Consider the following 22,666-nt stretch of genomic DNA (forward strand, 5'->3'; position numbering starts at 1 on the left):
GTGCAGAAGAGACTGTTAAAAATGAGTATAGTGCATGAAATGTAAGAAAATATAAATACAGGAGTATTTAACATGTACATTATGTACATAATGCTACAGTATATAACACAATATATGATGAGAAATATAAATAATGATAAAATAATTGAGAATTTAAGAAATATGTACGAATATGTGCATTAAGACACAAAGTTACTTTTGATGAATTTAAAACATTAATGAAAGACCTAGAAGCAGAGTCAATCGGGAGCTGTCTGTGTTCCTGAATATCTTCACTTTAACGTTGGCTTCAAACACTTGATTTGTATGATATTATATTATGCTATGTATTTATTTTGCATTTGTTTTACGTTGTGGCGTCTGAAACTTTAATGTATGTTTAAATGCTGCTGTCTTGGCCAGGTCTCTCTTGCAAAAGAGATTCTTAATAATCTCAATGAGTACTACCTGATTAAATAAAGGTTAATAAAATGTATATATATATATATATATATATATATATATATATATACACATAACCACATTGCAAATACAAAAAGCTGGAGTGAAATTATCTGTCAGCCTAAAACAAGCTCACTTTCTTGCACTTGCATATTTTTTACTTTATTATTATTGAATTATTATAATTTATAACAAGTTTGTGAGATAAAAACAGATGTAAACAAAAGAATAAAATACAAGATTTTCATCCCATTGTATCCATCTGGATGAGACTAAAACCGGAAGTACCGCCTCCTCTTCTTCTACTGACAGCACTCTTATCCAATGAGGAATCACGCGCTGTGTGATTGACACGTCCGTCGACCAATGAGCGTTGAGAATCCGGCTCTCCGGCGGTAGTGCACGTACAGCTGATTTGCAACCCGCCGAAGCTGCAGCAGAGAAGGAGGAAAAATGTCGCTGGCTCGGACTCGGACCGTTCTAGGATCAGTGTCGTTTTAGGAGGAATCAGACGGGAACTCGGTGAGTGGGACAGCCGGCACTAGTTGCATCCAAGAGCAGCGGTTCAATCCGGTCTGTCCCGGTCCAGAACCGCGACTGTTCGCTCCAGTTTTACCCGGCTTTAGTTCAACATCTCCGGCCTGAAAGAACCACTGCCGGCCGCGCCTGGCAGCCATGATGGATGTTAGTGTTATGAGTAGATACATGTGGTGTTGTTGTGTGATTTACGTTATCTAGAGATTAAAAGTCAGAGTTGTTTCTCTACAAGTCAAAAAATACCACTGTGATAATAAAATGTTTTTAAAATGACAGATAAAGAAGGAAAAGCTCGTCTTTAGGGTTATTTTCTAAAGTTGTTAATTTTTACATCAGAGCTGCTTCTGAGAGAGAAAACAAATAAATCTCAGATTAAGAGAATAAAGTCAGAATATTAAAAAAATAAAGTCATAATATTAAAAAAATAAAGTCATAATATTATTATGAGAATAAAGTCATAATATTATGAGAATAAAGTCATAATATTATTATGAGAATAAAGTCATAATATTATGAGAATAAAGTCATAATATTATGAGAATAAAGTCATAATATTATTATGAGAATAAAGTCATAATATTATGTGAATAAAGTCATAATATTATGTGAATAAAGTCATAATATTAAGAGAATAAAGTCATAATATTATTATGAGAATAAAGTCAATATTATTATGAGAATAAAGTCATAATATTATTATGAGAATAAAGTCAATATTATTATGAGAATAAAGTCAATATTATTATGAGAATAAAGTCAATATTATTATGAGAATAAAGTCATAATATTATTATGAGAATAAAGTCATAATATTATTATGAGAATAAAGTCATAATATTATGAGAATAAAGTCATAATATTATTATGAGAATAAAGTCATAATATTATGAGAATAAAGTCATAATATTATGAGAATAAAGTCATAATATTATTATGAGAATAAAGTCATAATATTATGAGAATAAAGTCATAATATTATTATGAGAATAAAGTCATAATATTATGAGAATAAAGTCATAATATTAAAAAAATAAAGTCATAATATTAAGAGAATAAAGTCATAATATTATGAGAATAATATGTGAATAAAGTCATAATATTAAGAGAATAAAGTCATAATATGTGAATAAAGTCATAATATTATATGAATAATATGTGAATAAAGTCATAATATTATGAGAGTAAAGTCATAATATTAAGAGAATAAAGTCATAATATTATGAGAATAATATGTGAATAAAGTCATAATATTAAGAGAATAAAGTCATATTATGTGAATAAAGTCATAATATTAAGAGAATAAAGTCATAATATTGTAAGGTAGTAATTTTACGTGTTATTTAATTTTTTTCTCGTAAAGTTATGACTTTTTTCTCTTAATATTACAATTTTTTTCTCTTAATATTACGATTTTTTCCTCTTAATATTACGACTTTTTTCTCGTAATGTTCTGACTTTTTTCTCGTAATATTATGATGTTATTCACATAATAATCCTAATGTTTCATGGTTTTATTATAATATTCTTTGGTAATTTCACTTAAATACCATCATACTCTTACTTATTAGATAGTATTAAATATATAAAATGTAAAAATGTGGACAGATTTCCCGCAACAAACTTCAGCTCTCACTCTTAGCAATGAAGTCAGTTGTTGCAGTGAACCAGCTCATGTCAGCCATGTGGCTGTGTACTGTCAATAAAGGGGATTTCCACCATATAAACACAGATTTCACCTTAACTATCCAAAGACACACAATGTAGGATGAATACATTTTATCCTCCTAAATATGGAGGTCAGTTACAAAGCCAACTTATCCATTGGTACTAACCATTATTTTTTTTTTTCTCTTTCAGAATGAAACGTCTGCTGTGGTGTTGCTATGAGAGATAATAAGCTCCATGAAACTAAGAAAGTGAAATGCTCTAACAGTTTCAATGTGGGAGGTTTTACTTTGACTAGAGAGAGAGAGAGTCAGCTTACGCTCCCCTTTTGTCAGGTCAGCTGTAACCATAACCATTTAAGAACAGAGGAGTGTACTGTAACACTACATGGGCCTCTAAGGTAACCTGATCTGATAATTAAAGCCTCTGGAGCCTCAAGGTAACGTTTCAGTGAAGACATGGACCCGTCTACCAGGATGGTGGGTCTGGATGCTCAGGGGAACATGGTTTTCACCGTAGTAAAACCAGTAATGGGCATGTTTCAGGTGTCTTCGGACCAAACGGGTAATGTTGCACAAGGCGGCATGGGGCTTCAGGGTTTACCTGAAAACACCTTGATCCTCCCTCAAGTGCAAAGCCAGGTTCCACTGGACCAGAACCAGATGGAGATGCACGCCATGCAGCCTCATATTCAGATGCCTCAGATGCAGGTTTCTGCCCCAGTCCAGCCTGAGGTTGAGGTCCAGATTCAAGACTCGCCGCCAAACTCAAGCACAAATTCAGAGTCGGTTACTCACATGCCTTTTGCAGAGGTGTCGTCACTCCTGGATCCCAACATGAAAGGATCTAAAGCTCGTAAGTGGCCACTCGTTTGAAGAAAACACCAGTTATTTAGCTCAATAGCAAATGTATAATTTGAGTCAGTGTGTAAGATTACAGTGTGTCGATAACGTTACTCCCTGCAGTCGCCGCCGCTCTCTCTCTTGCTTCACCACTCATTTCCCATTGGCTCTGCTCCAAATGACCTACGCCAGTGGTTCCCAACCTTAGGGGGGCGCCAAAGATCACAGGGGGTGCGCCAGGATTTTTCTGCTCTGAGGTCGTCAATTAGATTTGCATGTATAACTAAAATCATAAAAACACACTTACTGGATAATTTATACAAAAATTTGTTTAAAAATATAGATTTTTTGCTACTTGGTAGCAAAATCAAACTAAATTTCTACTTCAATCCATATTTGTTGCCGTTTAGCCTTTCAAAAACAACATTTTCACAGCTTTTCTTAGATACAAGTAGGGGAAGCTTCAAGGAAAATAGGTTGGGAACCACTGAACTACGCTACTCTTACAACACTGTCTCTAGAGTGGGCCATTCACATTTTCATGTTATGCACATACACTGCTCGTTTAAGTAATTTACAACTTTTTGTCACTTTGAATTATTTAAAGTTAAACCTTAATATATATGATAAGGGATTCAGATTTGAGAAGCAAATTTGATATTCAGATTTAATAAAATGCTATTTGTTGAGAATAATCTGTTACATTCCTTGCTGAGAAAACTTTTTTTTTTTAATCTCATTTTAGGAAAGTATCTCATCTCGTATGATGAAATCAAACGGCGGCTGCAGGCCCCGGAGAAGATGTCCCTGCGCTCTTTGGCAGCCTACACTCGCGTCAGCAGAGGCCCGGCCAGCAAGAAAACGCTCCTGGAGTCACTGAACGTACTCGGCCTCACGCCAAGCACAACTACCTCCGTATCCTCCTCTTTCTCCAAACTCACTGAAGGTGACAGATGTGTGTTAGTGTGGACGGATGTTTACATTTGATGCGTAGAAGACTCTTAAGAACTAAACTGTGTTTTAATGTGTGTGTGTTTAGGCGACACCAGAGCTTTGTGTGACGATATGAAGGACTTTTCCCATGACTACATCGACTACAGCAACATGGCCAAACAGCTCATCCCCAAGACCAACACAGTTCAACACTGGTCCAAAATTATTGAAACTAAGTATGTACTGTATGTCCTCGTTGTAATTGTATTTTCCTCGGATAAACAGAGTAATAACTTTCTCTTTTTCTCTCAGGAACCACCTGGAGGATATGAGGAAGTGTTTCAAAGACCCGGTCAACAGCGGAGCGTTTGACAACGTGACTCACGGTCTGGGTCTGGGAATGCTGGACGTTGCGTTGGACATGATCGTTATGGTGATTGAACAGCAGATCCGGATCCTGTCCGGCGCAGCGGCGTCGGACCCGGCTGACTCCGGTCCGCCAATGAGGCGTATCCGCAGGCGCCACCGCAAAACCCGCCCGACCGACAACGAGAACCCTCACAAGGTGTGCGGAGGGGTCAAAGAGCAAGGGAAGACCATTTTAAAAGGCAAAGGGCGAGGCCGAGCCAGGAAGAAGACGAGGCAGGAAACGGGAGCTGCTGTTCCTATGGAAACCCAGGCGGAGCAGTGCAAGCCAGATGACGTGGAGAGTAATGTCCTTACGCTGGTTTCTGTTGGATATGAGACTGTTTCCAGTGGACTCAACGCAGCCGGAACTGTTTGACAACTGGTCACATGAAGAACCAATCATAGGCCCGTTCAAAGGGAAACTGTACGAGTTGAGCTCCTGTGAAGGAGATCAGAGTTGTGTTGAGCTCAGCATCAATCATGTAATGACTCCTCTGTAAGTCCAACTTAAAGGAATAGTTGGACATTTTGGGAAATACACTTATTAGCTTTGTTGCAGAGAGTTAGATGAGAAGATCGATACCACTCTCACGTCCGTGCTGTAAATATGTAGCTGGAGCCAGCAGGTGGTTAGCTGACTGGAAACGGGGAAACAGGTTGCCTGGCTCTGTCCAAAGAGGGGGCATTACGTGCCGGACTATTTCTTGGCCGTAAAACGTTGAATTCTCGTTTTTACACTTTGTTTTTTTGTACAGATTAAACAAACAAGATATAATATGTTCACTAGTGAGCTTTAGAAGTTCCGGTAGGTTGATTTCCTTAGCTTTGGACTAGTCTGACTCACCGGATATAGACTGTGGGTATAAGTCTGCCATTGGCCGCCTATTGTCAGCCGGCATAGACCAGACTCGCATTGAGTCATCGCCAAGGCCATGCCTCCTTTCGGGGGATATAAAACTGAAGATCCCATAGATTTCAGTGCATTTGACGTAGGTTTTGATTGTAATTTTGACAAGTTTGTAGGCATTTATTTCTTGTTAAACAAACATCTGTTCACATGTCTAATAATTATTTTGCCACCTTGCCTGAACCTGAGCGTTCGTGATACTTTAATGATACATATCTGATTGAATCATGTTAGGCTAAGTGTTGTCTGTAAATAACCAACGTGTTTATAACCAACTGTTTGATCTATAGGCTGAGATTTAGCTGAAGACGACAGTCTAATGCTGCTAGGCTGTATGACCGTACTGCAGCAGAGCTAATTTATCCATCAGTAGTCACTGTCACCAGCAACATTTAGCGATTTTCCACACTGGCAGTGAGTAGTCACGTATCTTATGTGCCTCAAATCTTAGTGTGAAAGCCTCAGTTAACCCGCTACACACCAGCTTTTCTGGTAACGATGACGCAATGCCGGTCTAGTCTTTTCTCCTCTCCTTCCGCTATCTGCACTGTCTATTATGCGAGGGCACCGTCACTGCATCCTGTGCTTAGCGGCGCCCAAGACGATTGTGATTGGTTTTAAAGAAATACAAACAAGCCAGAGCGTTTTGTTTCCCTCTGTACCAGAATGATAATGTGGAGCCAGACCTTTCTTTAGCTCTGACACAGCGCTGTGGAGATAGAGCCAGGCTAGCTGTTACTCTGTTTCCTGACTTAACGCTGAGCTAAGTTAACCGGCTGCTGCTACATATTTACTCTACAGACATGAGAGTTGTATTGATCTTTTCATCTAGTAAGCACATTTCCCAAAATGCCTTTAAATGAACCCTCTGTTTGTTTAGTAGCAGGTTTATTATGTGTGTAGTCTAACTGAACCCAATTATATATTATTTTTTTATTCTATGTTTTCAGCGAACGAACAAAACATCCCCACCGATGTATGTATAGATGTAATCATGTTGAACACTGACAGGCGTACAGCCCTTAATGTAGAACAGATGATATCAGAGGTCTGGATTATATTTTTTGCTGGTGATACAATGTCTGTTTCTCTGTTGTATTTATTGGTTAGATTTGAACGTCTATCGTACTAGATTGTTTTTACTGGAACCTCAAAAGTCAAATAAAATATAAAGATTTAGTTTTCATAACTACTTTGACTCTGTTATTGTCTTGTCATAGATGTCATAAATGGAGCAAGTTGTGCCTAAATGTATTGATCATATATTTAATTTGGGAGTTTAAATGACTCCAACATTGTAGCAAAAATGGGTCGATCATGTTCAGTCATTTATCATTTAGAGAAGTTAAATTATACGGAGACATCAGGCTGAAGAATTGCAGTCCAACTCTGTCCAACATTTTGCATTTTGGGAAAAATGCCAACTAATACACTTGTGTACAAGAACAGATGCCCACCTGTCTGTGTTGTTGTTTTGGCTCGGATTTATTAGTAGCTGAAGGGCATTGTGGGAGATTCTAGGGCTGTAAGAACACACTCAGCAGAGTCAGCCAAGTGCTAATACCTTACCTGCGCCCACACTCGCTCGGGGAGGGGCAGAGTGAACAGCTTTAGTGAGGATTTGCTCCGTATTAACCCCGAGAGGGGACAGAGCCAGCAGGAGTACAACGAAGACCGACTCGACAGGCGTGTGCAGTAAAACAAGACAAGCGTTTTATTCTGCACAAAACAAGCGTGCATGATGGGAAGGCAGTGCAGCGGTGGGATTAAAGCGAGAGGTCGGTACACTAAAAGAGAAAGAAAAATCTGTCAAAAGGAGAATAACAAATAAAGATGTGTTGTGTGTTCTGCACGAAGATGTCAACCTGAGAGCCGGTGCATGATGGGACACCATAATGTGCCACTCATGTACACCTACAATCGTTCCCACAGGGATAAACGCAGATCCAGCAAACTGCAGCCCTACACAACAAACGGTGAGTGGACCAGTATCATGGTTGATGTGCTACTGTGACGTTAATGTAATACCTTTTATTCATTCATAGAAGTTAAACACCTGCTGCTGCAACCAGACCATAATGCTGTTGGCAGTTTCATTAGACAAGTGAAGGGTTAACTGTTTTGTAGTAGTTTCTGACGGGAGGAAATGTTCATTCACACACATTTTCACAGCTGCCTTTGAACACCCACACAGGTGTATTCAGTTACTCTGGCTGATTAGACCTCTGCTCAAATCTTCATCCACCAATAAGAATAAATACAGGTGTTATTTGTCCCGCCCCCTAACAGGCGCAACAAAGCTAAGAAGAGAGGCGGGAAGATGTCAATCAATTGTTCTGAACACGCTCAGCACACACGGTCCTGAGCGGATGTTTAATCAGCTTCAGATTAACTGGAAACACCTGTGAGAGTCAAACTTGTGATCTTTCAGTCATGATGAATTCTTAAAGGATCATGCCAGTGTTTTACTTTAACTCTTAATAATAATAAAATAAAAAGCATTTGTACTTTAAATTTATTGCTCAAATGCATCCATCCATTTGATTTGTTAATGTGTTTTTCCTACTATTCCATGCAGCCATTGTTTCTTACTGTACTCCATCACAGTGAACATCAATGTTGCATTCATTTTTGCCAATTTACATTACCGTTGTGTTGTTACTAGGGCTGTCAATCGATTAAAATATGTAATCGCGATTAATTGCATGATAGTCCATGATTACTCGCGCATTTTTTTATCTGTTCAAAATGTACTTTAAAGGGAGATTTGTCAAGTATTTAATACTCTTATCAAAATGGGAGTGGACAAATATTCTTGCTTTAGGCAAATGTATGTATATATTTATTATTGTAAATCAATTAACAACACAAAACAATGACAAATATTGTCCAGAAACCCTCACAGGTACTGCATTTAGCATAACAAAATATGCTCAAATCATAACATGGCAAACTGCAGCCCAATAGGCAACAACAGCTGTCAGTGTGTCAGTGTGCTGACTTGACTATGACTTGCCCCAAACTGCATGTGATTATCATAAAGTGGGCATGTCTGTAAAGGGGAGACTCGTGGGTACCCATAGAACCCATTTTCATTCACATATCTTGAGGTCAGAGGTCAAGGAACCCCTTTGAAAATGGCCGTGAGGTTGACATTTGTGGTTTTGAGTGAAAGGTCTCATGGATGGATTGCCATGAAATATTACAGATATTCATGTCCCCCCTTGGGATAAACTGTAATAACTTTTCATCTGGAGCTTTTAACCATCAGATCAGAATTTTTATTTGTCCAGTTACTTTGGTTTATTATCAAATACCTGCAAAACTAATGACATTCCCACCAACCTCTGCTGTACTTTGTTATGTGCAAATGTTAGCATGCGAACACTCCAAGTTAAGACGGTGAACATGGTAAACATTACACCTGCATTGTGAGCATGTTCGCATGCTGATGTTAGCATTTAGCCTCACAGATCTGCTCACGTGACTGTAGACTTCAGGTTCGTGTCTAGAAGGTAACCCACAAGTTGCGAAAACGTGCGGAAATTCCCGTGAGACTCGCTGCCTGACGACCTTTCCTAACCAAGGTCAATGCCTAACCATAACCATTCAAGGTCAATGCCTGACCTGAACCATCTCGCAAGAGTTTTGCAACTTGTGGGTTACCTTCAAGACATGACCAGACTTTAGTCCTGCCACAAACAGCAACATACACTCAAGAAAAGCTCATTGGATGTAAACCAGAAAGAGCAGAAGCAGGTTTCTGGTTGTTTTGCAAATAGGATATGTAGAAATAAAGTGTATCTTTGCACAATTAGTCAAATTCTTTGCAGAATTCTTTGCTCTTGTTCTAATGGAGTCTCCCATTGGTACTGCTTTTATACTCCCAGGATTTTCTCTTGTATGTTTTCATCTCTCACCCAACTGTAATGACTTTCAGCATCCATACCTGCTGGCCTATTACTTATGTCCCATCCCATCTTATGGCTCTTAATATGTCTTAATATCTCCCCACAGACAACCTGAACTATGCATTAGGAGCCATCAGAGTCCTCGGTCTGGAGCTGATCGCAGACGAACTGAAACCACATCTGAACACGGTGCTGACCACCATTAAGGAGAGGAGTGAGTTCATTTACACTCTTTTACTCTGTGATATCTCGTTTCTAATTGGAATATATTCTAGGTTATTCTATCCATCAAGGCAAGTCTGGGTTTCATATAACGATGAGTTTCAGGGTTATTTTTTTGTCTTACATTTGACGTGATTTGAATTGCAAAATGCCGACACTCCTGCTGCCACGTGTAATTTACATATTTATGTCTTTCCATACGTAATGCCTCCCACTCCTAGTGGCAGCTATATTATAACAGCTCCCCACTTGGAGCGATAAAACCTGGAGGCAAAAGCCACACCGGTAAGAGATGGGAAAGCTGTGGGTTGAGAGGCTGTGAGGGGATCAGGTGTATGACAACTATAAGTCCTTGATAGACGTTAAGCTGTATGTGTGTCTCGTAGCGAGGGGATAGAGAGGCAGAGCAGGTAAAGACGGGTCAGAGATCACGCTGGAAGTAGAAACAGATTCAATTCAGTACCATCAATCATTAAAGGAACATATATCGATTAAAACCTCATGCAACTTCATCTTTTTACTTTTCTTTGGCGTTGGTTTTATTTGAGTGATTATAATATCAGAGTATCAGTGTTGTGTTTACATGTGTATTTCCCGCTTGTGTCCAGAGAAAGGTGCTGCTGAGCAGGTGGTGATCAGTGGGATCCTGCCCATTCTGTCTCTGTGTCTGAGGAGCAGAGGGCCTCTCGCTCTGCTGACCGCCAAACTGGTGGCTGAACTCGCCAAAGAATGTAAGTTATTTACACAGATAGATGTTGCTCCATCATTTATGAGGTGCATTTCCTGTTGGATGTTGAATCTTAAATCTTCTATCAGTGTAGTTTTACGTTCATTCATTGATTTTGTTTCCTGTCAGCTGTGGTTCGTAAAGGTTTCGGTGACGCCGGTCTGGTTACGGCTGTGCTATCAGTGCTGACCAGTCCAGACCAAGAACTGCTCCTCCACACCGTAAGAGCCATCTCACGCATGGCTTATGACAGCTGTAAGTCAAATTAACCAATCAATGTTATTTAAAGGTACAATGTGTAGGATTTCGGGGGATCTATTAGCAGAAATAGAACATGATATTTATAACTATGTTTTCATTCGTGTAAAATCACCTGAAACTAAGAATCGTTGTGTTTTCCTTAGCTTAGAATGAGCCCACGGTTTTGCACTCAGCGGCTCACATTACCACTAAGGTAACTCCCTACCAATGGAAAGGGAGGAATGAGCAGAGGGGTACACAGTTGGTTACAAACTGCAACCACACCACTAGATGGCTCCAAAGTGTGTAGGATTGGCGACATCTAGCGGTGAGGTTGCAGATTGCAACATCTGCCCTGAAGGTCCTTTCAGACACAACGCGACAACGCGGCTGCACTCTGAAACCCGTTATTTCCAACGGCTTGCGCTGTGCCACAACTGCTTTTTGCTGCGTCGAGCAAAGCCTAACTTTGGGCGCTGCACGCTGTGATGTGCGCTGAATCCAGCAGCGAGCGCAGCTCAAACATGAGCTCAAACTGCACTGTGTCGCGAGCATAGACTGCTCTCTTCTGCTGGGAAAAAAACATTTGGTGTAGCTCTTTTGTTGTCTAGGTGGAAACAGAAGGGAGTATACACGCTGTACAATGCCAGAAACAGGTTAAGATAACGAAAAGGATTAATTGTAAAGCATATGTGTCATTACATAAGACTATTCCCCCTCTGTCCCCCTCAGCTAAGCTGCAGGAGCTGCTCCTCCGTCGAGGTGCGGTGCCTCGCCTTGTTGCCATCCTGCTCCGGTTCCCTGATAAGGAGGCGCTGGAGGAGGTGTGCCTGCAGGCCCTCTGTAACCTCAGCGGCATGGGAGTGGCCGAGGAGGCCGGCATGGTCTGGGAGAGGGGTGCGTCCATGAGGCCGGGGGAGTCCGTCTTTCATGGCGTTTCTCCTCACAACTGTGGCTTCGCCTCCTCCGTGACTCTGGTGTGCGTGTCTCAGTGGGCGCCGGGTCAGTACGCGGTCAACATCGAGGTGTTCCAGCGTTGCTCCTCCTCTTTCTGGAACCTTCACGGGAACAAACGGACCACTCGTTGGTTCCCGTTCTCCGGCTTGGGAAGCTGCTCAAATCTGTACAAGGTGATCAAGTTCTCTACGAGGAACGTTCCCCGAATCAAGAGCCTGAAGACTCGCGTGTTCCACACTTTCCTTTGACACATCAAATACTGCAAACTGACCTCACAGGCAGCTAAAACTCTGAGGGGAGTACTATAACCTCTCTAATTACACCACAAATCACTGGTAGCTACACACCAAACCATCAGGGGAACGTTTACTCAACATAAACCTGGACATGCACACTTGGACATGTTCACACTGTAAATGCTTCCACATGTCTCCTGTCTATTCCTGTTGACTTTTATCTCCTACTTTTGTTCCGTTCTTTGGCATTTTGACTTTTACAACCTCTCGCTTAATGTTAAATACAGTCAGTCGGAGCTCATTTCAGAGATTCAGCTATCATGGTATCCGATGCCACGCGGTACTGTTATTATATTAATTATATATATTATTATATTATATTATATTATTATAGTACTGGGTTTTGTGCAATAGTTGAATGCTATAAATGTATCCAAACTTGAAAACCTTAAAAATTAATGCTATAATGATATTTTTTATAATGAGTTTGTAAATAATGTAATATTTTATGCAATAAAGTTGTTTATGTTCTGTTAATTCATGCACACAAATGATTGATTTTAGGGTAAAAATGTGTTTTCTTGCATACTGACAAAAACATACACTCAATTAACACATTACTATTTCCTGCACAGTTGGAGATCACAAATTACCAATTTGTGTTGGTAAAAAAAAAAACTCCACAACCCTCATATGCACAGAATGAATGTGGAATAATTGACATCCTTTTTGCATTGTGTTGTTTCTTTTATTTTGTCATTTATTCAGGATTCCCTATCATAACTCTAGGGACGCTGCGTCAACATGAGCCTCAGAAGACGACAAGCTGAGAGGCCACATATGACATGATGGATCACTCAATGATCCGATTCAAATCAGTTTTTGGCTCCAGGGAAAATTAAGTTGTGATTACGCCGTCTAGCCGGCTAGGACACGGGCTAATGACCCTCGTCTCACATTTAATTTACCAAATGTGACTTTCCTCACCATCAACAGAATGGTGAAGATCTGTGTAAAACAGCCATGAGCCAGACATTCCTCAACAAGAACAGCAGCTAACAAACATGCAAATATGTCCTCAGTTGTCCCTTTCTATTCCTCTCTTACACACTGTGTTTGACTTTTACACTGAACAAAAATATAAATGCAACACTTCTGTTTTGGCTCCCATTTTTCACAAGTTGATATAAAAAAATCTAAGACTATTTCTATGCACACAGAAGAGTTACGTCATATTGTTTTGGTCACAAATCCGTATATGTGAGCACTTCTCCTTTGCCAAGATCATCCATCCAACTGACATGTGTGGTATATCAAGATGCTGATTAAACAGCATTATTGTTACACAGGTGTGCTTATCACTGGTCACAATAAAAGGCCTCTCTAAAAAATGTGCAGTTTTATCTCACAACACAAAAAACACCTTCTATACTCTTTGCTTTGGATGAATCCGTGTGACCGAAATCCATAGTTCAGAGAGCCTAATACATGTCTTTTCTTAACATAAAACTGCACATTTTAGTGGCCTTTTACTGTGACGAGCCCATGGTACACCTGTGTAATCCTGCTGTTTAATCAGCATCTTGATGTGCCACACCTGACACCTAACACCGCACATGTGTTTTGCCTGCAGGAATGTCCACCAGAGCTGTTGCCCATGAATTGAAATGTTCATTTCACTACCATAAACCCTCTCCGATGCCTTTTCAGAGTATTTGGCGGTAAATCCAACCGACCTCACAACTGCAGACCACGTGTAACAGCATATCTGTAGCCCTAGATGTGAAATCCATAGTTCAGAAATGCCTAAGAAATGTCCTTTTTCAAGATAAAAATACACCTTTTAGAGTGATCTTTTAGTGTGACCAGCCCAAGTCACACCTGTGTAATCATGCTGTTTAATCAGCACCTTGATATGCCACATCTGTCAGGTGGATGGATGGCTCACTTACAAGGATTTAATCAAATTTGTGCACAAAATTTGAGAGATATAAGTCTTAAATCTTTTATTTCAACTCAAGATAAATGGAAGAAAACTAAGGTGTTTTATTCAGTGTATATGTGGCCATGTGCAGCCTCTCTGAACCAACTTGATTACTGAGTTTAACACTAGATGGCATGCATGCACTCTGTAGAAACCTTTGTAGTCTTTGCACAGTGCAATAAAAGAAATGGACCAGTTAGTGACTTTGCACACATACATTCACACATGAACTGAATGTAATAATGACAAGCTGCCTGACTGCTCATCTCAGTGGATATTCTCAGATATTTACATAGATTTAATTGGTTTACTTTCCCCTGCTGCTCTGGAAGTGGCTTGTGATAGTGTCTAAGTTAAATTGAGCGTTTGCCCTTTGACTGTAAATCTGTTAAATACGAATGCCAACACGAAGATAAGACACGAGTGTATCCCCCCCTTCTCACTCTTTCTCCCATTTCTCTTCCTCTAATTACCTCTCTTATTGGTTCCATCCCGCTCCAGGCGTCCAGACGCAGGGGCACGTCCTCCAATCAATCCTAACTTTATTACTCTGGGAGCCACTTAAATATTTGATGTGATAGAGATGAGGCGTTGGAATTATTTACAGGTAGACAAGAGGCACCTATTTCTTGACTCACTTGATCGGGCGGAAAATTGGTTCACTGTGCACTTGTTAAAGTGGAACACAAACATATTTTCATAAGAAAACAGCATTATAGACGGACTAACAGGTATCCGTATTCTCATTATAGGAGATAATTAGTGCATTAGTGCCTGTGTAAATCAGAACAAATTTTTTTTATATGAAAATAACATATTTTCTGGCAAGGAACTGCTGGGTCATTACATTTCCAGTCGCAGCACTGAGCATCTGATTTCCACAAAAATATACATCTGTCAATCTGTGAAAAACCCAGAAGGTCGTTTAACAACACTGTCCGCTATTCTGAAGGTATTTCCAGGATCCTCAAAACTCTTCTAACCATCTGGCTGGAAAAAATATTCTGTCTGTTGCATGATATAAAAGGACCATTACAACCCATAAAATACAGTTTTCACCTGCCGAAAACTGATTGCAGCTCCTACCTGGTGACTGGAAGGTTTTTTTTGCCTCAGAATGGTTTGATTTCATTCATGAGGATTATATCTGACAGATTATAGACCACTCAGTCCTTTTTACCTTCTGAAATTCCTTTAAAGGACCATTACAACCCATAACGTACAGTTTTCACCTGCCGAAAACTGATTGCAGCTCCTACCTGGTGACTGGAAGATTTCTTTCTGTCTCAAAATGGTTTGATTTCATTCACGAGGATTATATCTAACAGATTATAGACCACTCAGTCCTTTTTACCAGCTGAAATTCCTTTAAAGGACCATTACAACCCATATCGTACAGTTTTCACCTGCCAAAAACTGATTGCAGCTCCTACCTTGTGACTGAAATGTTTTTTCTACCTCAGAATGGTTTGATTTCATTCATGAGGATTATATCTAACAGATTATAGACCACTCAGTCCTTTTTACCAGCTGAAATTCCTTTAAAGGACCATTACAACCCATATCGTACAGTTTTCACCTGCCAAAAACTGATTGCAGCTCCTACCTTGTGACTGAAATGTTTTTTCTACCTCAGAATGGTTTGATTTCATTCATGAGGATTATATCTGACAGATTATAGACCACTCAGTCCTTTTTACCTGCTGAAATTCCTTTAAAGGACCATTACAACCCATATCGTACAGTTTTCACCTGCCAAAAACTGATTGCAGCTCCTACCTTGTGACTGAAATGTTTTTTTCTACCTCAGAATGGTTTGATTTCATTCATGAGGATTATATCTAACAGATTATAGACCACTCAGTCCTTTTTACCTGCTGAAATTCCTTTAAAGGACCATTACAACTCATAGTTTTCACCTGCCAAAAACTGATTGCAGCTCCTACCTTGTGACTGACATTTTTTTTCTGACTCAGAATGGTTTTATTTCATTCATGAGGATTATACTTGGCAGATTATAGACCACTCAGTCCTTTTTACCTGCTGAAATTTCATTAAAGGACCATTACAACCCATAAAATACAGTTTTCACCTGCCAAAAAACTGATTGCAGCACCTACCTTGTGACTGAAAGGTTTTTTCTGCCTTTAGAATGGCTTTATTTCATTCATGAGGATCATATCTAACAGATAATAGCCCACTCAGTCCTTTTTACCTGCTGAAATTCCTTTAAAGGACCTTTACAACTCGTAGTTTTCACTTGCCAAAAACTGATTGCAGCTCCTACCTTGTCACTGAAAGTTTCTTTTTGCCTCAGAATGGTTTGATTTCATTCATGAGGATTATATCTGACCGATTATAGTCCATTTAGTCCTTTTTAACTGCTGAAATTCCTTTAATGGTCTAATATTAACTTAATATTTAACACTTTGGAGGTCCATATGGAATATAAATACTGAAAGTTACCATATTTTGTTGCCTCACTGCTGTGAAGAAGATACTTTTTTTTGCAGCTGTTACTTCAGTCTTTTCACAAACACATGATGCGTCAGACATGTGAAGTGTTTAATCAATGGCTCCACTTCCACTCTGTAATAGGAGGCGCAGGAAGCATGCATATATTACTTTTAATATAAGACTCATTAATGATGCATGACGAACTTTGCATTATATGCCCTCAGATAACCAGATAACGTAGCTGAAGACTGTTTTATTGCTTGTCTTTGCAAATGAGTCATTTAAACTTTAATCCTCTTGTTGGTTTCTGCAGAAACGACTGCATGTAATTGCATTAGGATTTCATGGCGCTGAGATTGTAATTACTTGCTTTCGTCATTTCTCTGTTGTGGCCTCAAGTTATTCATAGCCTGTGTAGCATCCTGCAGCGATAGACAACAATGATCCACCTTGTTGACTCACAACACAAACAAACCACAAGATAGAATGGCAAACACAGGCACACTGATTATTATTATGCCATAATTCAACACACAGACAGACAAACATGGACACAAACCAGCAAACACACACAAACAAACAGAGCATGCAGGAAGGCTTTCATTTGCAATCACTTTGATAGATCCTTCCAGAGGGGGTTTGCCTCTTGTCTTTAAAAACAACATGTTTGATTTTCAAGCAGACAAGATGATGGACCTCGGATTCTCCGCCTCCCTGACACCACGCCGCCTTTGCAGCCGGCCAAATTCCCACTTATGGACCTCTGTGGCAGGTCGATGGCAACTCTCATCAGCAGAGACTTCAGGATTAGCATTAACCGATCGATGCCTCTTGTCAAGTGCAAGTGACTTTTCGGACAGATCCACTCGGCTGTATTGTGTGCCTTTCTTACTGTGGATGACTGGAGCTTGTGAGGAGAGTTCAAACCTCAAACGGAGGGGAAAGGGACATCAGCATCCTGTCTCGTGGGTCCATTAAGAAAGACACTTCAAGAACAATACATGTCACATATTTTCACAGAAATGACGCAAGTAACGGGTAGATGGGTTGATATAAACACCGCTCATTTCATTCAATTAGGCTGCCTACGGCGGACAGATTTTCAAACAACAGTGACAAATGATTTATTTCAAGGACCACGCAATACTGGCGAATAAATTGAAGAAAAACTGAATTTTATCAAAAATTAAAAAGTGCCAGGCAAAACTATATTTTCACGTATGCAGGCCAAAACAACATCATTGTAAAAAATTAAAGAAATGAAAGACATCATCCTAATATGATTGAAAGTGTATAAAAAATGTATAAAGAAAATAATACATAAATAAATAAGTTTGGGGATGCAAATGGAAAGTAGTGCAGAAACAAATAAAAAAGGAAATGCATAAATTAATACTTACATTTAAAAAAATAAAAATAAATCATAAATCAATGGAAAATAATTGCAAAAAATAAATAATAATAATAATAATAATAATAATAATAATAATAATAAAAAACAAGTTTAATGGTATCTTAAGTAAAGATAGAAAAAAAAATGAAACACCAAAGCATGGATCGATCTTAGCATGGCTGATATTAAATATGGTGGAAATTTAATGAAAACAAAAATGAAAGTGAAACGTACTGAGGTCTGGATTATTTTGTGATGAAGCATCACCTCAGCGCATTAAGATACTGATTTCTGACTGACAATATTTTGACATTTGACTAAGAATCAGCCTGAATAATATACGCGGAAACCTGTCGCCATCAGCTGTGATTTATATGTACAGTAGGTGAGTTTTTCCACGCAAGATGTCAAAAAACAAATGTATTTTACATTCTGCCTTTCAGTGCAGTTCTGTTATTTCCTCCTCCTACTAGTTTTCCCACCAGTTCTGATTGTCTGCCCCGCCCTGATTAGTTTCAGCTGTCCATCGTTAGCCCTGCAGTCACCAGACCTCCTGCTCACCTGGTCCCTCTTCACCATTAGTCACTCAGCACATTTCCTTTGTTCTTTGTCATCTCATTCGTTGAATCATTTGTTTGTAGTTTTGCTGCCAGCATATCCAAAAACCTGTTGATATCCAAGTCTTTCATAATGTTTAAAAGTAGGTGTGTTTTTCCTTCTGACTAGAAATGTGTGCTTCTCTTTTGGGCATTCATCTCTGAAAACTGTCGGCTAGTTGGTTGGGTACGAGGCACAAAGCTGGAAGCAAACAGGCAAGAGGCCGCGTGTCACAAACTGACGTAAAAACCCCAACTGAGACGCATATTCTGAATGTGCTGTATACACGTCCAAAGAATGCTTCTAAAACCTGAATTATATCGGCATATCCCACATGTCTTAATCAGAAAATATGTGTTTAATTCAAACACATATTTATAAAATCAGGTGAACTCACTACATTTCCTGAGCAGCACCAACACTGAGCCAAAGTGATGAATCAACTTGAAAAGATAAAAAAAACGTATTTGTATTCTTTTACCTCAGTCAGTCAAGGCTGAAGTGTTGCCTTGTTATCGGCACTAAAGCAAGATGAAGAACCGCAACCGCTGTCAAGTAGCCTTGTGTTTTACCTGAAAATAATGACAGTGTAGCCTTGGCCATCATAAATAACGTTACACTGAAATGACAAATTGTCAATGAAGCCACAATAAAAGCACAATAGGATCACAGGTGGTGCTTTCTTCTGCATGACAAACATCAAAATTACTTTTTTGTTCTGCTGCTAAACTCTGCTGTACCTTCACTGGAAATATCTCACTGACTACGTTAACATGCACACTGATATTCCACTATGATTCAGAATTTGCTCCGGGTCATGTAAACAGCATATTCTGTTTGGATTTTCTGAATTAGGCCTTATTCTAAATGGAGCATTTTCCGATTAAGACATGTGGGATATGCTAATATTATTCATCTCAATTGGGGTTTTTACGTCAGTGTGTGACACACGACCTCTTGCCTGTTTACGTCCAGCTCTGTGTGTTGTACACAAACCAACTAGCCGACAGTTTGCAGAGATGCATGCCCAAAGAAAAGCCCACATTTCTGGTCAGAAGGAGAAACACACCTACTTTTTAACATTATGATAGACTTGGATATCAACAGGTTTTTGGATATGCGCAAATACTGCAAAGCCGACCTTTTCAAGAAGGTGGTTGAAGGAATGAAAGAGGGAGGCTGTGATCACACGGTCGAACCAGGTGGCTACCTCAGGCTCTGAGAAGTGAAGCCAATGAGGAAGTGCCTTAAACTTGCATTATTTCTAACAGCCAGCAGGGGGCGACTCCTCTGGTTGCAAAAAGATAAAAAAGTCTATGAGAAAAGGTGCCTACTTCTCACTTGATTTATTACCTCAGTAAACATTGTAAACATGAGTTTATGGTCTCAATCGCTAGATTCAAGTCTTCTTCGATACAGCATGATGTTCATTTAGTAAATTATGGTCCCATTTAGAGTCTAATAGACCATAAAGCAGGGGATGCTTTAGGGCGTAGCTACCTTGTGATTGACAGGTCGCTACCACGGCGTTGTCCGGTCTGGAAGTTGTCCGTGTGTTTTCTTCTTAGAACTTAAACCCTTTCACAGTGTGTTTTCAGTTCCCGAAAGTTATTTTTAGTCACCTGAAAATGTCTTATTCAGCGTTCGGTTGAACTTAGCTCCACCCTCTCGTGTCACTTCTGGTTGCAAAAGAAAAACAAGATGGCGACGGCCAAAATGCAGATTTCGAGGCTTCAAAACGACACAAACCAATGGGTGGCGTCACGATGACTACGTCCACTTCTTATATACAGTCTATTGTTCGAACAAGGGAATATTAGTGGAATACTCATGTTTTGTAGTAATGTAAACAGCTTAGTAGGAATATTGTCTTTTTTGGAATAATGGCAAAAACTGGAATATTTTGTGCATTTAAACATAGTCAATGTGATTTCACATTGCTTACATAGCAATAACACAATGGAAATGGTATAAGATAGCTATTTATTTTCAGAGTTACAGTATTTTACTGTAGATTCTTCCTTTTTACTTCAGCACATGGAGCCCAGCTCAGATGCCAACAATTTCAGTCAGTAGAACACTAATCTGATAATGTTCAGGGAAATAAAACGCCACCTCTTGTAATGCCAACAGTGAAACAAATCAATTGAAATTGCATCCAGCCTCACACACACACACACACACACCTGTAGCTGCCCCGTCATGGTATGCCGCTGTACCAGGTTATGACAAGCAGATGTTAAACTCAACACCAAAGAGCCCGCCGCCTCCCAGACAGCTTATTTTTACCCAGGGATGTCAGAGAGCTGAATGGTCGGTTCAAACGACGGCTCCTTCACTTCTATTTCTGTACCGACATCACAAGCAAACACGGCACAGATGTATCGCTCTCCTGCTGCTCTGAGCGACAGAATAAGGCTAGTACTGGAACAGCAACAACAACCACGACCAAACACTGAGGCTGCGCTTCAGGCACGTGTATGTGTGTGTGTGTGTGTGTGTGTGGTGGCGGGTCGGTGGAAGAGGAGGCCATCTGTCCTGGCCTATTACGTCCATCACAGGAGAGCCTTTCCACACACACACACACACACACACACACACTTACACATGTTGATGGTGTCAGAGAGGACGGTACACGACTAATTGAGGACTTTGTTTTCACGCGCCGCGTTTTGTTTAATGGCTGTTTTGAGGCAATATTGCATTATTGCATTATCAGCGGGGGGAAAACGGGAACACGGTGAAACGGACGGAGGGAAGGGCAGAGCGGTGGCGCACACAGATGACACGGCAGATGGTTGATTGGAGATTATCACGGTGGGAGGAAACGCCGGGAAGCCAATTACGGGAGGGGACGGTGACGCGGGACGGATCAATCGAAATCTTTCACTTGAATTTCAGATGTGAGTGCTGCTGAGAGTTTTAGTGTGTAAATGTGACAGGATTTATTTACATATTATGATGTTCAATTTCCAGACATACGGAAACACGTCCTGTGTGTGTGTGTAGAGATACTTGTGTGTGTTTATTAGACCAAACCTGTGCAGCGAGTTTTGCGAGCTCCGACCTGCAGACTTAATGAACAGTTTTAAGAGCCGATTATGGGTGAGACCTCTGGGACGCAGTTTTAAATCAGTGATAACATGACAGGAAAGAGTGTAAGTGTGTGTGTGTTAGGGAGACTGTCTTTTAGTCTGTAACTGTCTCCTTTCTTGTTTTTCTCTCTCTCGCCAAAGATAGAGGCAGAATGTAAGATGAGTCACTCTCAAAGCAAACAGAAAAGATGACAGAAGTGAAAATATAGAGCTGACTTTGACATCGAAAACCAACATCAAAATCGTCCTTGAACTTTTTTTTTTCATCCTCACGTTTTTTTTCTTTCTCCATCTCATTTTCCCGCTTTCGGTGTCTGTCTCAGTAAAAGTCTCGACTCACTGTTTCCCTCAGCCTGTGGGTAAACATTACAGAATGTGTTGCTGTCATTCTGCTGGAGAGTGATGACAGTGTAAAGCCAGTCTCCCACTAACACCCACTAACATCTGGCTTTTGTCTTCAGTGGGAAGGGTTACAATCGGCATTCAGTCCCGGGACAAATGGCAGTAGTCACGGGTATTTATCGGCTCCAGCTTTGATCAGCAGTGATGGAAACATGACATCCGGGTGGACATACTAATTTTCACCCTCTTTCCAGTACGAACGCACGTTGAAATGAATAATAAATAGAAGCAACAGGGATTTGGACAATTATCATAATTTATTAATGCACAAAACATACAATTTAATATGCTCTCCTCAAAGCCACCAGACTCCTTTGACAGAAACAGTAATTTTACCTCGCTGATCGTCATAAAATACATTTCATACAAACTCAACAGAAACAAAATAAAACTCATCAAAACTGTCTTTGTTAGGCTTTCCGCTGTTCCAACAATCACCAAGTCTGGTTTGACCAAACCGTTCGCACAAAAAAGGCGTATAAATGCCACGATAATGCGCAAAGCATTTAGCGTGCAATAAGTACGCCTTTCTTGATTTCCACGTGTCTTTTGTACGTCATGTATCCTGTACTGACTGCAATGTAAACACATCCACGCATAAATGCTACGGTAAGAGTTTATGATGTTGTACAAAAAGCGAGAAAGACCACTTATGGTGGGCGTGTTGGGGAGGTGGATGGGTCCAACAAACACGGTTTGTAATTTATGTTAG

General features: G+C 39.9%; 2 protein-coding genes across 3 annotated transcripts; both read left to right on the forward strand.

Moving 5' to 3' along the window:
• Positions 1–690: 690 nt before the first annotated feature.
• On the forward strand, positions 691–6,925 carry si:ch73-127m5.2 (uncharacterized protein LOC561202 homolog). Of its 2 annotated transcripts, none has more exons than XM_037755866.1 (5): positions 691–963; positions 3,189–3,498; positions 4,231–4,431; positions 4,525–4,654; positions 4,731–6,925. In XM_037755866.1, exons 2-5 carry the CDS (start codon positions 3,228–3,230, stop codon positions 5,200–5,202), a joined length of 1,074 nt encoding a protein of 357 aa, XP_037611794.1. In that variant the 5' UTR covers positions 691–963; positions 3,189–3,227; the 3' UTR covers positions 5,203–6,925. The 2 variants fall into 2 exon arrangements, with proteins under 2 accessions (XP_037611794.1, XP_037611793.1); XM_037755865.1 differs by having other exon boundaries at positions 692–963; positions 2,836–3,498.
• A 323-nt stretch (positions 6,926–7,248) lies between these two features.
• si:dkey-21e13.3 (uncharacterized protein LOC100150043 homolog) lies at positions 7,249–12,518 on the forward strand. Its single transcript, XM_037755867.1, has 5 exons — positions 7,249–7,709; positions 9,751–9,858; positions 10,475–10,597; positions 10,723–10,848; positions 11,566–12,518. Exons 1-5 carry the CDS (start codon positions 7,613–7,615, stop codon positions 12,036–12,038), a joined length of 927 nt encoding a protein of 308 aa, XP_037611795.1. The 5' UTR covers positions 7,249–7,612; the 3' UTR covers positions 12,039–12,518.
• The last annotated feature ends 10,148 nt before the right edge of the window (positions 12,519–22,666 follow it).

This window comes from Sebastes umbrosus, chromosome 20 (assembly GCF_015220745.1).
Source record: "Sebastes umbrosus isolate fSebUmb1 chromosome 20, fSebUmb1.pri, whole genome shotgun sequence".
Lineage (NCBI taxonomy): Eukaryota > Metazoa > Chordata > Actinopteri > Perciformes > Sebastidae > Sebastes > Sebastes umbrosus.

Excerpts from the sequence above, each read along its gene's own strand:
- si:dkey-21e13.3 (XM_037755867.1), top strand. The coding sequence starts at position 7,613 with ATGATGGGACACCATAATGTGCCACTCATGTACACCTACAATCGTTCC. Across the intron at positions 9,859-10,474 it reads GACCACCATTAAGGAGAGGA|AGAAAGGTGCTGCTGAGCAG; the intron begins GTGAGTTCATTT and ends GCTTGTGTCCAG. Across the intron at positions 10,849-11,565 it reads ACGCATGGCTTATGACAGCT|CTAAGCTGCAGGAGCTGCTC; the intron begins GTAAGTCAAATT and ends TGTCCCCCTCAG.
- si:ch73-127m5.2 (XM_037755865.1), top strand. The coding sequence starts at position 3,102 with ATGGACCCGTCTACCAGGATGGTGGGTCTGGATGCTCAGGGGAACATG. Across the intron at positions 3,499-4,230 it reads CATGAAAGGATCTAAAGCTC|GAAAGTATCTCATCTCGTAT; the intron begins GTAAGTGGCCAC and ends ATCTCATTTTAG. Across the intron at positions 4,432-4,524 it reads TTTCTCCAAACTCACTGAAG|GCGACACCAGAGCTTTGTGT; the intron begins GTGACAGATGTG and ends GTGTGTGTTTAG.